The following is a 13,078-nucleotide window of genomic DNA, read 5'->3' as shown; positions in this document are numbered from 1 at the left end:
TATATATATATATATATATATATGTGGCAATCACTTGTGTGTTTCCATAATTATATCTGTTACTGTATGTTAATTAGATTTTTTGATCTTGAAATGATTTATACTTTACATTTTGTTCTACATAGTTCATGATCAAATTCTTGCATATTGCTGAGGCATAGTGACACAGTACAGATACTATGTATATGTATATACTTTTACATGTTGCCTGTGATTGAGACTTAATTTGAAGATAAATTATTTGAAAAAAAAATTCTTTGTATTTAGGGATTTTTTATACAATGAACAAAAATTATATAACTTCTGATCAGTAATCAGATTATTATAAAAGTTTGTAATGTTATATTGGGAAATAATTTCTCAATGAGTAAATTTTAATAAACTAGTTATATCAGTTACATAGATAACGTTATTGGTATGTAGGTGTAAATTGGTTAGCTATTGGGTTGAAGTCATATTTATCAAAAACAATTTTAATATAAAACTATACAATGTTTTTTTTAACTTTTCTCCACAAATTTCATGATACCTACAGATAATACTGAGGATATGAGATACAGATTTCATGATTTTTGCTTACAGCATTTGATCTCATGGAATTGAAGTCTTTAAGATAAATTGTATTTTAAAAATGGTTCATTAATAAAGTATCTCCCATAGCAGATTCATGGCAGGACCTAGCATAAAGATAAACTGTATGTTAGAAATGGTTCAGTTATAAAGTATCCCCCATAGAAGATTCATGGCAGGACCTAGAATAAAGATAAACTGTATGTTAGAAATGGTTCAGTAATAAAGTATCCCCCATAGAAGATTCATGGCAGGACCTAGAATAAAGATAAACTGTATGTTAGAAATGGTTCAGTTATAAAGTATTTCCCATAGAAGATTCATGGCAGGACCTAGAATAAAGATAAACTGTATTTTAAAAATGGTTCATTAATAAAGTATCCCCCATAGAAGATTCATGGCAGGACCTAGAATAAAGATAAACTGTATTTTAAAAATGGTTCAGTTATAAAGTATCTCCCATAGGAGATTCATGGCAGGACCTAGCATAAAGATAAACTGTATTTTAAAAAATGGTTCAGTTATAAAGTATCCCCCATAGGAGATTCATGGCAGGACCTAGCATAAAGATAAACTGTATTTTAAAAAATGGTTCAGTTATAAAGTATCTCACATAGGAGATTCATGGCAGGACCTAGAATAAAGATAAACTGTATGTTAGAAATGGTTAAATAATAAAGTATTCCCCATAGAGGATTCATACCAAGACTTAAAATAAAATGATTAGTAACATTAAGAGTGTTTTTTCAAACTTGAATAGGAACACATATTCAGGATATCCATACATTCTTACAAATTGAAAATAGCTTTTTCCAGTAAAAACAAATGCTTAAAATATTGTGAATGTCCAAAAGCACAAGTTCTGGAGTTTGTACATTATTTTGAATATTATGAATGCTAAATTGTATACTAATTTGCAGGAAAACTGCTACTGGTAGAGAATTGTGTAATAAATTGTAATAAGTCATTGGAAGCTTTTATATCTAAATATTTAGATATTTAAACTAGCTACCTCTACAGTTATGAATAAATTGATACTAGTTCAAGATTATAGACTTGTAGAGGAAGATATTGAGAATTTTCTTTTCTTTATGTTTTCTAAGCCAATATTTCAAACTTAGTGTTTAAATAAGTTGGCTAATTACACTTTATTTTATGTTAATCTAGGCATACTCAGCTGTGTCAGTTATCTTAGAATGACATTTACCTTGAAAAGAAATATATTTATGGCTACTTTAGAATAACTAACCTTTATGAGTTTATTCTAGTAAGTTCAGGTTTAGTGAATGTGTACTATAAGTTCTCATATTTACCTTTCTGTTAAGTAATATTGGTTTGGATTTTTGGAATCGTAATTACTTTTATTAATTTCAATTAAATTGAGCATCAAAATTAGTAAAATTCACAATGAATATTTTCAGTGAAACATTATCTTGAAGATGCATTAAAAATTAAATTTTTCAGTTTTAATGGTGATATCAGTTACTTTTTTTTTTCAAAACTTTCATAATGAATGGGTTCATAAATTGTTAATGATATTAAAAGAGTGGTGAAAAGAATTGGTAAAAATATAAGTGAGGAGACGGAAGGGCTTTATTTTAAAAACTTTAAACCAGATGGCTTGGGATTCCTGATATGTAATTATGTTAAATGGTTTACATTCAATGTGAGTAGGTGTTAATGTTGGTAAGCTATATAATCTCTGATTAACTATGTGTGTTTTAAAGAGACTATCTTGCATAAATTAATTATGAGTGTGCAGTCTATTTTGAGTTTACACAATAATCCTATATTAAAGAAGAACACATTTACATATATAATTTGGCTTATGATGATTACTGTAAACAAGCTAGTTCCTGATAAATGAAACTTAAAATAAGCTAGATAGAAAAATGATATTCTGGTGTCTACTTTCATGAGTAAGGAATATGGGTAGACAGTTATGATATACCATAAAAACTTTAGGTAGTCATTGAGGACAAGATGTGTGAAAGCTATTTCCTCAGATGTAAATAGTACTTGGTACTTCCTTAGATACAAACAGTAGTTGAAACGTTGCTGTTGATAAAATTATATATCACCATGTCATGGTGTATTTTAGTTATAGTATAAAGGATTTGTCAAATAAAATTAATACCTTTCATTGGATAGTTTGGAATACCAGACTGGATTGTAGATTTGCGTCATTGTGCAAGTCATACTTTGACCCCACCTTTGGAAATGTTACGAACTGGAGCAGATTTTGCCCTTCAGTGGCTTCGCCTATACTTTTGGGAGTTTGAAAGTATGACGTTGGAAGATTTTACTGTTCTTCCACCTTCTAGTAAACCTGAATCAGCAATCCATGAAAATCTTCTTCACTACCAGCAGCATTTGTATGAGGTGAGTTGTGATAAAACTGATGTCAGATTTTCAGACCTTTCATGTGTCCTGTAATTTTTGTAAAATATTTTCATGTCCCATATTTCCTATATTAAGCCTAAAAGCTCTTGTATTTTTATAGTAAGTAAACCAACACCTTTGATTTGAACCACATTTGTTTTTAAGTGAAAATGCTGCACCTTATCACATTTTTCAATATTTTTAATGATCTCATAAGTTCAGTAATCATATTATATTTGCTTGTATATATATCCTAGTTTCATGAGCAAATAAGTGAAATTTTGGTAAGTTTTAGAGTTCCTGCAGTGCTCTTAAACCTAGGCAATCTCTAAAGTTTCTGGGATGCTCGTCTTCCTGTGTGACTGGTGCCATACATTTCCACACAAGCTGAAGAAATCCTGCAAATCTTCTGTTAAAAAAAAAAAGTATTAAATGATTACTGCTTCAGTATTAGGATTTTTTCCTCAATGATGGAAACAGAGATGTAGAATATGCTTGTAAAAACATGGTTTTGACCAAATTTTTTCATGAGCCCTGCTGCATGTCAAATGGTGGTCAAAAGTTATTTCTGCAACAACACCATTTACTAAAACAGCTGGCATCCTTTGCCACAAGTATCAAGGAGGAGAAAACGTTTATTTAAAATAAAATATGACTAATTAATTTGAAAATGTGGTACTATATGTATCATATTTGACTACACTGTAATCATGATAATATATTACACTTTGTTTGGTATGCTGTACTCTAGTAGGGCAAATTTTCATGGTTATAGATTATGTAAGTTTGTATATTTGTTAGCTATTATAGAAATTGTAATTCACTTGGACTTATGTGTCATGTAGTAGTGACTGAATATGTGTTACAGCATTATTTTATTTGTTATTAGATGTACATTGGTTAGCCAGTTTGCCATACATAACTTGTAGTTTTAAGTACAGATTCAAGCCAGAGATGTGTTACTCACATTAATGTTTACATACTAGTTAAGTGGGTCTGCAAAGTAGATGTGTACTTCACATAGGAAATGAAGTACCTGTGCTTTATGCTGAGATTTGCTAACAGCTTGAAATAACATGAGTATCAGCTTATTATTACCACTTGTGCAAGACAAGGAGCAATATGAAAAGTGACCTTGAATGAAGTCAGTATATATGATGTACAGTCTTAAAGAGTAACCACTGGTAGCAAGAAGGTGTAACTTGTATTTCTCAAAGTATTAATGATAATGTGCAATATTTTTGGTTTAACATAGTCCTTTATTTCCCCAAAAATTTCTTTAAATTCTTGTATTCTTCCAATATTTTAATGACATATATTTCTGTATTTGTCCTGTATATATTTGTGATTATGCTGAAAGGCTTGTGATGATGTTATGGACCTGTTTATTTGCAATAGTAACTCTGATGATGTTATTAACTTTTCTATACACACATAACTTAATGACAACAAGGGATTTATTGTCCATCTAGGCCAGCCCTTATCATTCAAATATTTATCAAGTCTTTCCTTAAACTCACTTAAATCAATTACATCCACTACATCTGAAAAAAACAAACAAAAACATTCCACAAGCCAATCATAATGTTAGAAAAATAAAACTGTCTTAGCTGAAGATGACTTCTACCCTGACAAGATTTATATCTGTGTCCCCTAGTCCTACCATTATCAACATTAAATACAAAACAAATATGGTGCATCAAGTCTGTCAATTCCCTTAACAATCTTAAATGCCTCAATCAGATCCCCTCTAACTCTTCTTTTTTGAAAGAGAAAACAAGTTCACAGATCATAATCTGCCTTCATATGACAACCTTCTTGTGATAGGTATCATTGTAGTATTCCTTTCCTGAAGCTTTTTCAGCAATTAAATGCCCTTCCTAAGGTAATGCACCCAAGACTGAACTCCAAATGTAGATTGTAATATCTTTTAGGCTTATAAAATGTTATTTGCCTTGCTACTAGCAACAGCACATTGCTTCAGTAATCTAAGGGACTGACTGATTAACTATAACACAAAAACTATTTTCTTCCATAACAAATTATGATCTCCCACATGCATTACCTTGTGCTTATTATAATTAAAAGCCATCTGCCATTTGTTTACCCAACTCGTCAAATAATCCAAATCTTTGTGTAAAGCAGCAACATCTTCCTCACAGCCAGTTATGTGTAATAGTAATCCTGATGATGGTACGGACATCAATTTTTACAAGCTAAGTAGTGGTAATACTGATGATTCTGTAGACATGTTAAAAAAGTTCCTTATAATGTAAATGTAAGCTTTCCTTATGTAAAATAAGTTTGTATAAGTCCATATAGTATAATCCTTCTTCAAAACAAGTTCTTCAAAATGTATTCTTAAAGTGGGATCTGTGAATACAATCATTACCATAGTTTTACAAGTCTGTTCAAAGATTGCACTGGAGCTCAGATACCTTGAGTTTTTGATTGATCGGTAATTTGTGACACTATATAAAAATCAAACTGAGGATAATTTTTTACATAGTTAATAAATACGTGCCTGGCCAGGACTGGATACTAATGTTAATGAAGAATAAAATATAAATATTAATTATTTAAAATAATGGAATCAGGAAAAAAAAAAGAACCAGAAGAAGAAAAACGTAATTCCAAAAAACAACAAAAACACATTATTCCAAAATCACTTTTCTATAGTAATAACAATATCGAGTGACAAGCAGCAATAATTCACTAACTATCTTGTGACTAAGTTTATGAAGCTTATGACAGGATATTTGTTCACTGCAATAGGTCATGAGAGTATGTCTCATGTGATCATAAATTTAACATAAACTTTTGCAACATTAATAATATCTGTACGTCACCATTAGGGAAGCTGGAATCAGTCTCATCATAGAGTCCATAGACTATATGTAGAGATGGCCAAGGTACTCAATAAGTATAATACAAATATGCACACTAAAAAAAAATCTATGATGACACAGAATTTTACTTTAAAAGATGATTACCACTCACTTTCATTTGTTTCTCTACCCAACAAGGCAAGAAACTGTTGCTTAGATACAAAGCCAGAAAGTGACCAACCCACCAAATTGTTCATCTTTCTTCTCTTTGTTTCAGTTGAGATAACTCTACAACTACTTTATCACTAACATCAGTTTAAACCCAAATCCACTCTGTGTGTTCCTGGGTAGTGCACTAGTGCTTAGTCATAATAACTAGTATTAATCTGTAAAAAATCGTAATTTTAGTATAAACAATGATATATTAGCTCTTGAAGTCAGCATTTTTACAGAAATCTGGTGTTACTTTAAAAACCTAATTACAGGGTGAAACAGGAATTACCAGCCAATAATAGATGAACATTAGATGACTAGCATACTCAGTGCTTTGTCCACTCTACAACCAGTGTCTTTAGGGAGCCGACCCTTATATTATGTAAGAAGTGAAGGTGTATAGAAAGAAATCAGTACACATAATATTAAATTTTATTACACACATTCATAGAATACACTAAGTTACAGTCAGAAGAAAATACATCACAAAACAAGTAATAAAAAACATTTTGTAAATGTAAAATGATGTAAGGATGTCAGTGCCAAAAATAATACAAACAAGAATATAGGGATGATACAGTTATACATAGATCATCCCTACTTTACTTTCAATATTAAAAGTTAATGTTACACTGTAAAATGCGTTCTTAACACTAATATTACTTCAGATGGAAGTCATATATTCCTAATTGTTGGTATGCAGTTTTTTTCCTCATAATATCATGGTCTTGCCAGGGTAGGCATCAGTGTAGTGTAGCTAAAAGCCTAGGACTTGTGTACAAGAAAAATCATGTTTTGATTATTACAGATTCTCACTATGATGTCAGTCAATTTGACTGACTGCATTTTACAGTTAAACATTAAATTTTAATATTGAAAGTAATTTAGGGATGATCTATGTATAGCTGTATCATCCCAATATTCTTGTTTGCATTCATTTTGGCACTGCCATCCCCACTTCATTTTACATTTATAAAATGTTTTTTTTATTATTTGCAATACATACACATTTACTCAAAATAAATGTGATCAGCTAAAAGATGAGTTAATGTTTCAATGTAACAAAATATTCATAGATAAATTAAATGATAGAAGGAATAATAAATGAACAATAAACAAAAACATTACCAAAAAAGTAGAATGCACTATCTCACAACCTTATGCATATTATAGAAAAATTTATTTTAAGTTCACACTTCTTCCATATGCATATTCTTTCTATCCATTGGGGAGGTCATTATGGAGACTTTACCCCCAGGTTGGCATAACCCCACTGATATGAGACTGTGATGGTGCACCTCTTGTTGGGAAATAGGCTGGATTGTTTACCTGGAAGTGTAGTACAGGTCATCTGTTACACTAAGAACTAGGCCATTTCCAGGGCTATGACAGCGAAGTTGGTCTTGGGTTCTCCGCAGGATGCAAGTTTAGGATGGTTCCTTCCTACATCTGCTTTACAGCCTGGTGTATTGACCTAGTCCTTCTACACTTACCTGCTTTGCTGACCACCTGTGACATAATGGCAGATTGAACAATATTCTATACCCCCATCCCCTTCTGTGCATCATTTTGGCACTATGCAGAAGGTTCTTTTCGTGGTACCTTTTGCTTTTGCACCTTTATTGGACAAAGTGTATTCCTTGCAGGAGAAGGATGCAGTCTCCCTCCAAGTGATACCTTACTACGATATCTTCTTTTAGTGGGTGACATGATCCGTGGATTTTCCCTTTCCGACTGTAATTTCAGAAAGGAGTTCTAATTTTTCATTTTTTTTTGTTTCATCTACACTAGCCTTTTCACATATTATCAGTGTGGGATTCTAGATCTGTATTCCTTCCATGTTCCTGTGTGTTTCTTTTGCTTTCTCATCAAGAATGAGTTTTTGTTGCAATGCTAGTGCTCCTATGGTTTAATTCATGAAAAGAATGTAACATTTGGTGGAGGGCTTTAGTCTAATGATGATTATATCATACACTGATGTAGTCCATATTAGTACATGTAGTGGTGGGAGTTTCCATTCAAGGCATGTGGCATACACAAAAATCTTCTCTTCAGTGGCCCAGAGTAAAAGCTTTTTGTTCCACATAGAGGTATCTATCTGAAATACATTTTTAGGTAAAGAAAATGTTAACTTATCAGTCAGTGAGCATGCACTAAGAACAGTATTGATGATATTTTCTAGAAACCATATGAAAACATACAATGATGGGGGGGGGCTAGAAAATTGGTGATTGAAATATTAAATTTTCTTATAGAAAGAATAGTGCTTAACATATAAAAAAATGTATATTGCAATGAGTCACACTCTTAACTCTATACAAATAACTTATATTATTGAAATTTGTGAAATTGTTTGGAAAATATCAGGAATTATTCTGGATTCTTGCCTGCTAAAAGTGTGGCGACCCTTATGTGTATAGTATTTGCCTTACACAAGTCCTTGTAACTCGTATAACTTAGCATTCTGACTAGATTCACCATGCTCAAAATTGGAAATGTAGAAAAGTTAAAAAATTTTTGAATAAAATATATGTAGTATAAGAAATTGAGGTATTGAGCATTTGCATATACCAAATATATGATTAATTTCACGACATGTTTTCACACTTCTAATGCATAGAATTTTATCAGATAACAGTAACTCAAAGGATGATGTGTCCTAACCATATAGTTTTGTCTGATATAAGTAATGGTACAAATAAGTACATTACTTAATGAATAAATATATTAGTGGCACAAAGGTAATTTTATAATGTAGCAACTGGTATGCTAAATAGGCTTGAATGATACATTAAAACAAATTGTTGAAAGGTATGACATGTAGATGCAATTTGTATTCTGTTAATAGTATAGAAGTTTGTGGTTCAACCCCTTGAGGTGGATTCTTGTATGTGGTGAGGGGACCTCCTAGGGAAGGTTCTGTATTTTCAGTTTACCTCCTCTGGGATCTGAACATCCACCCATGTGTTTGCCATGCATGGCAACCTGTAAAGGGAAGGAGATGATCCTGGTGGTTGAGTGGGGTCTGGGGCACTGCAACACACCACTTTGGCCTTGAATTCCTGTTGACGGGTGGCCTTGGCTGGACCTGTTGGGCTAGGGTCAACTGAGTACCAGTGTTGGGCATTCTCAACGGGTGTTGTGGGCATTGTGTCTGATGCTGGTGTTTGGGTATAGTGGTCATGAAACCCTGGCATTGCTGTAGGACCACAGGGTGGATGAGGTCAGTGGGCACTGAATCTTTTTCTTATGGATCCCCCAAATCCGAATAACAATAAAATAGAAAACTCCGCTCATTGGTAAACGACCACGCCTTGAAGACTCTGATCTTCAATCTTCACCTCATCTTGCTCCTGTACCTTGTTTTCTGATATTGCATTCCTTGTCAGATAAACCTATAGGGCAAATGTCTCCCTTTTTCATTCAGAAGGGATTAGAGGGGCTTGCTGGCTCTCCAAAGTCAGTAAAGAAGCTACGTTCTGGGGACATCTTGATAGAAACATCTACACCAAAACACAATGAACTAATCTTGAATTGGAAGGCCATTGGGGATATACCCATTGAGGTTACCCCCATATAAATTTTAATTTCTCACGAGGAGTTATTGTTGAGAGGGATTTGAAGAACATCCCCAAGTCGGAGATTTTTTGCTGGTTTCTCCAGCCAAGGAATTTCTGCAGTGTGATGTATCTCCACTCGTAAAGACAGAATTATACTGCTTACGAAAGTTCTCATTTTGATGTATACATTGCCACCTCCACCTGCTGCTGTCAAGGCAGGTTATTTGAACTGTAAGGTACAGCCATATATTCCCAATCCTTTCAGATGTTTCCAGTGTCAGGAGTTCAATCATTCGAAGGCATCTTGTCGTGGTTCTGTGATGTGTGCTCATTGTGGTGGCAAGGACTATGACACCTACAAGTGCAAACTGGACCCTCACTGTGTTAATTGTAGTAGTTCCCACCCCTCTTAATTTAGGTCTTGCCCTAAGTGGGTGGAGGAGAAAGAGGTACAGTGTTTCAAGACTATTAATAACATCTCTTACCCTGAGGCTCGATAGCTATTGTTTGCTACTCCATCTTGGACATATGCCACTGCACTACGCTCCACTGCTACAGTGGGGTGCAGACAGACCTTTCTGTGCCTCCATCTGAGTCTTTTTCACGCCATGTGAGGCGTCTTCTGCCCTCCATGGATAATAGAGCTGACTGGTGTATGTAAACTGAAGGGTTCTCCACCCCGTTCTTCTTCACCTACATAAAAATGGCCACTTTGATACAGTAGAACTGTCAAGATTTTCATTGTAATCTCGATTACATTAAGGCCTTGATTGACTCCTATCATCCCATGTGTCTCTCCTTACAGGAAACATTTCTGAAACCTGGCAATACAGTCACCTTTCGGCAGTTTTCTTTATACTGGAATGACAGGTTGTGTGATGGACGAGTGCATGGAGGGGTGGCACTGCTAGTCGACCAGTGTGAGCCCACCTTATCTGTGTCCCTCGATGCACCCTTGGAGGCCATAGCCATCAGTGTTTCCTTGGGTCATACCATCACTGTTTGTTCTCTCTACCTGTCTCCTGGGGAGACTTATGATCAATCAGACCTTGATGCTTTTGTTGACCAATTGTCATCTCCCTTTTTACTTCTGGGAGACTTTAATGTACACAACCCACTCTGGGGTGGTGCTGATATTGATGGGAGGGGTCGTTCCATAGAGCGTATGCTCTCAGATCACAACCTTTCTCTCTTCAATACTGGAATATATACTTATTTTCATGCACCTAGTCAATCTTTTACTGCCATTGATCTCTCAATTTGCTCCCCTTCACTTTTCACTCACTTTTCTTGGATGGTCGACAGTGACCCACGGGGCACTGATCATTTTCCTATTATTATGAGGGAGGTTGGCCATGGTCGATGCCACCAGACCCAGGTGCCACAGTGGAAGCTGGACCAGGCTGACTGGCAAACTTCCACCTCTCTCTCTGAACTTGATCCTGCCTTTGTCTGTCTGTTATCAATAGACGATTGTGTGGTTGCAATGACTGTGCCCATGCTTGGCAGGTTCGACGTCAAAGCCAAATGGAGTCTTGGATTAAGTTCTCTACTAGCATCTCTTTTACCACCAGTTCCAAAACTGTATGGGACAAGATTCGGAAAGTCACTGGGAGGTATGCTTCCCATCCCCTTTCCATCTTGCTCTCCAATGGCCAGGAAATTGATGATGTCCAGAGCATTGCTGATGCTCTCGGCCACAGGTTTTTCTCGTGCTTCTAGCACTTCTGTTTCTTCCCCTGCCTTCTTGGCCATCAAGTCTCGGGCAGAGCGATTGTCTCTTTCCTTTAGGACCAATCATCTCTATGATTATAATTGCCCCTTTACACTGATGGAACTCAAACTTGCTCTTCATCGGTCTGGTAGTACATCAGTTGGACCTGATGATGTTCATTATGAGATGCTGTGCTATCTCTTTCCTGCCTCTCTTGCTATTCCTCTGGTTATTTTTAACTGGATCTGGCAGGAGCATGTTTTTCCTGATGCTTGGTGCCAGGCTATTGTCCTTCCTTTCTATAAACCTGGGAAGGATCCCAAGATTCCTTCTAATTATCGTCCCATCACTTTGACTAGTTGTCTTTGTAAGGTTCTAGAGAGGATGGTCAATGCTCGTCTTGTTTGGTTCCTGGAATCAAACATGCTCCTCTCGCCTACTCAGTGTGGGTTCCATTGACAGTGCTCCACCATGGACCATCTGATTCGACTTGAAACGTCAATCAGGGAAGCCTTTCTCAAGAGAGAATACCTTGTTTCTGTGTTCTTTGATCTCGAGAAGGCTTATGACACTACATGGAGGTATGGAATTTTGCAGGACCTCCACTCCTATGGGTTGCGTGGCCATTTACCCATTTTTAGTCAAAACTTTTTTACTAAACAGGCAATTCAAAGTCCATGTGGGTTCAACTCTTTCCCATTCCTTTCCACAGGAACTTGGAGTCCCTCAGGACTGTGTCTTGAGTTTCACACTTTTTAGTGTTAAAATTAATGCCATTACTAATCTTCCTCCGATGGTTGCAAATGAGTTTTATGTTAATGACTTCCACATCTCGTGTCAGTTGTCAAACATGAGGTTTATTGAGCAGCAGCTTCAGACTGCCCTCAATTGGTTATTGACATGGACCACTGCAAATGGTTTGACATTTTCTTTTTCCAAAACCGTTTGCATGCATTTTTGCCACTAATGGGGTCTCCACCCTGATCCTGAGTTCTGTCTTGGCGATATAGTTATTTGTGTGGTCCCTGAGGCAAATATCTTGGGGCTTATCTTTGACTGTAAGCTTAGCTTCATTCCACACATCAAGCAGCTATGTGTCAAGTGTGCAAGGGCTCTGTACATCCTCCATGTCCTCTCTTCCAGCTCTTGGGGAGTGGATCGATATTCTATGCTCAGGATCTTTTGTGTCATGATTTGATCAAAACTGGACTGTGGGTCTTTGTTCTATGGTCCTGCCAGGACCTCGGCCTTGAAGATGCTGGACCCCATTCACCATCTGGGGCTTTGGCTCTGCACCGAGGCTTTTTGCACTTCTCCAGTCCAGAGTTTGTACACTGAGTCCCACGAACCTCCTCTTCACCTCCGTCATTCACAACTTTCTTTACAATATGCTACCAAGCTTCGATCCTTACCACAGCATCCCACCTAGGATTGTCTTTCTTCCTCGGTATGCCACACTCTTTTGGAACAGACAGTCTGCTATTCCTCCCTTTGGCCTTCGTATCCGGGCACAACTGGCTCAATTGGATTTGGCATTGGATGACATTGCTGTCCCCAATGATCAGCCCATTCCCCCATGGCTTATTACCATCCCTGCCTGTGACATTTCCTTGAGTTATCTGAAGAAAGCAGATACTCCCGAGTGGAAGTACCATCTTCTTTTTGCTAAACATCTTTTGAGCCATTCTTCTCTTCCTATTTACACGGATGGTTCAAAACTGGGTGAATCTGTAGGTTCTGCCATGGTGTCCTGTGGCTTGGTAGTTGCTTGCAGGATCCCCTTTACAGTTTCTGTGTTCACTGTCGAGTTG

At 35.9% G+C, this 13,078-nt stretch overlaps 1 protein-coding gene across 1 annotated transcript in view; it reads left to right on the top strand.

Annotated features, from left to right (window-relative positions):
- Positions 1 to 13,078, top strand: part of LOC106463821 (ribosomal biogenesis protein LAS1L-like) — a 105,608-nt gene that overhangs the window by 33,588 nt on the left and 58,942 nt on the right. Inside the window, exon 6 of the mRNA XM_022391430.1 lies at positions 2,722 to 2,952. Within this exon, the coding sequence (XP_022247138.1) occupies positions 2,722 to 2,952 (231 nt within the window). The remainder of the gene's footprint in view (positions 1 to 2,721; positions 2,953 to 13,078) is intronic.

The sequence above is a fragment of the Limulus polyphemus genome, unplaced genomic scaffold, assembly GCF_000517525.1.
Source record: "Limulus polyphemus unplaced genomic scaffold, Limulus_polyphemus-2.1.2 Scaffold1491, whole genome shotgun sequence".
NCBI lineage: Eukaryota > Metazoa > Arthropoda > Merostomata > Xiphosura > Limulidae > Limulus > Limulus polyphemus.
This window is presented reverse-complemented; position numbering and strand designations above follow the sequence as displayed.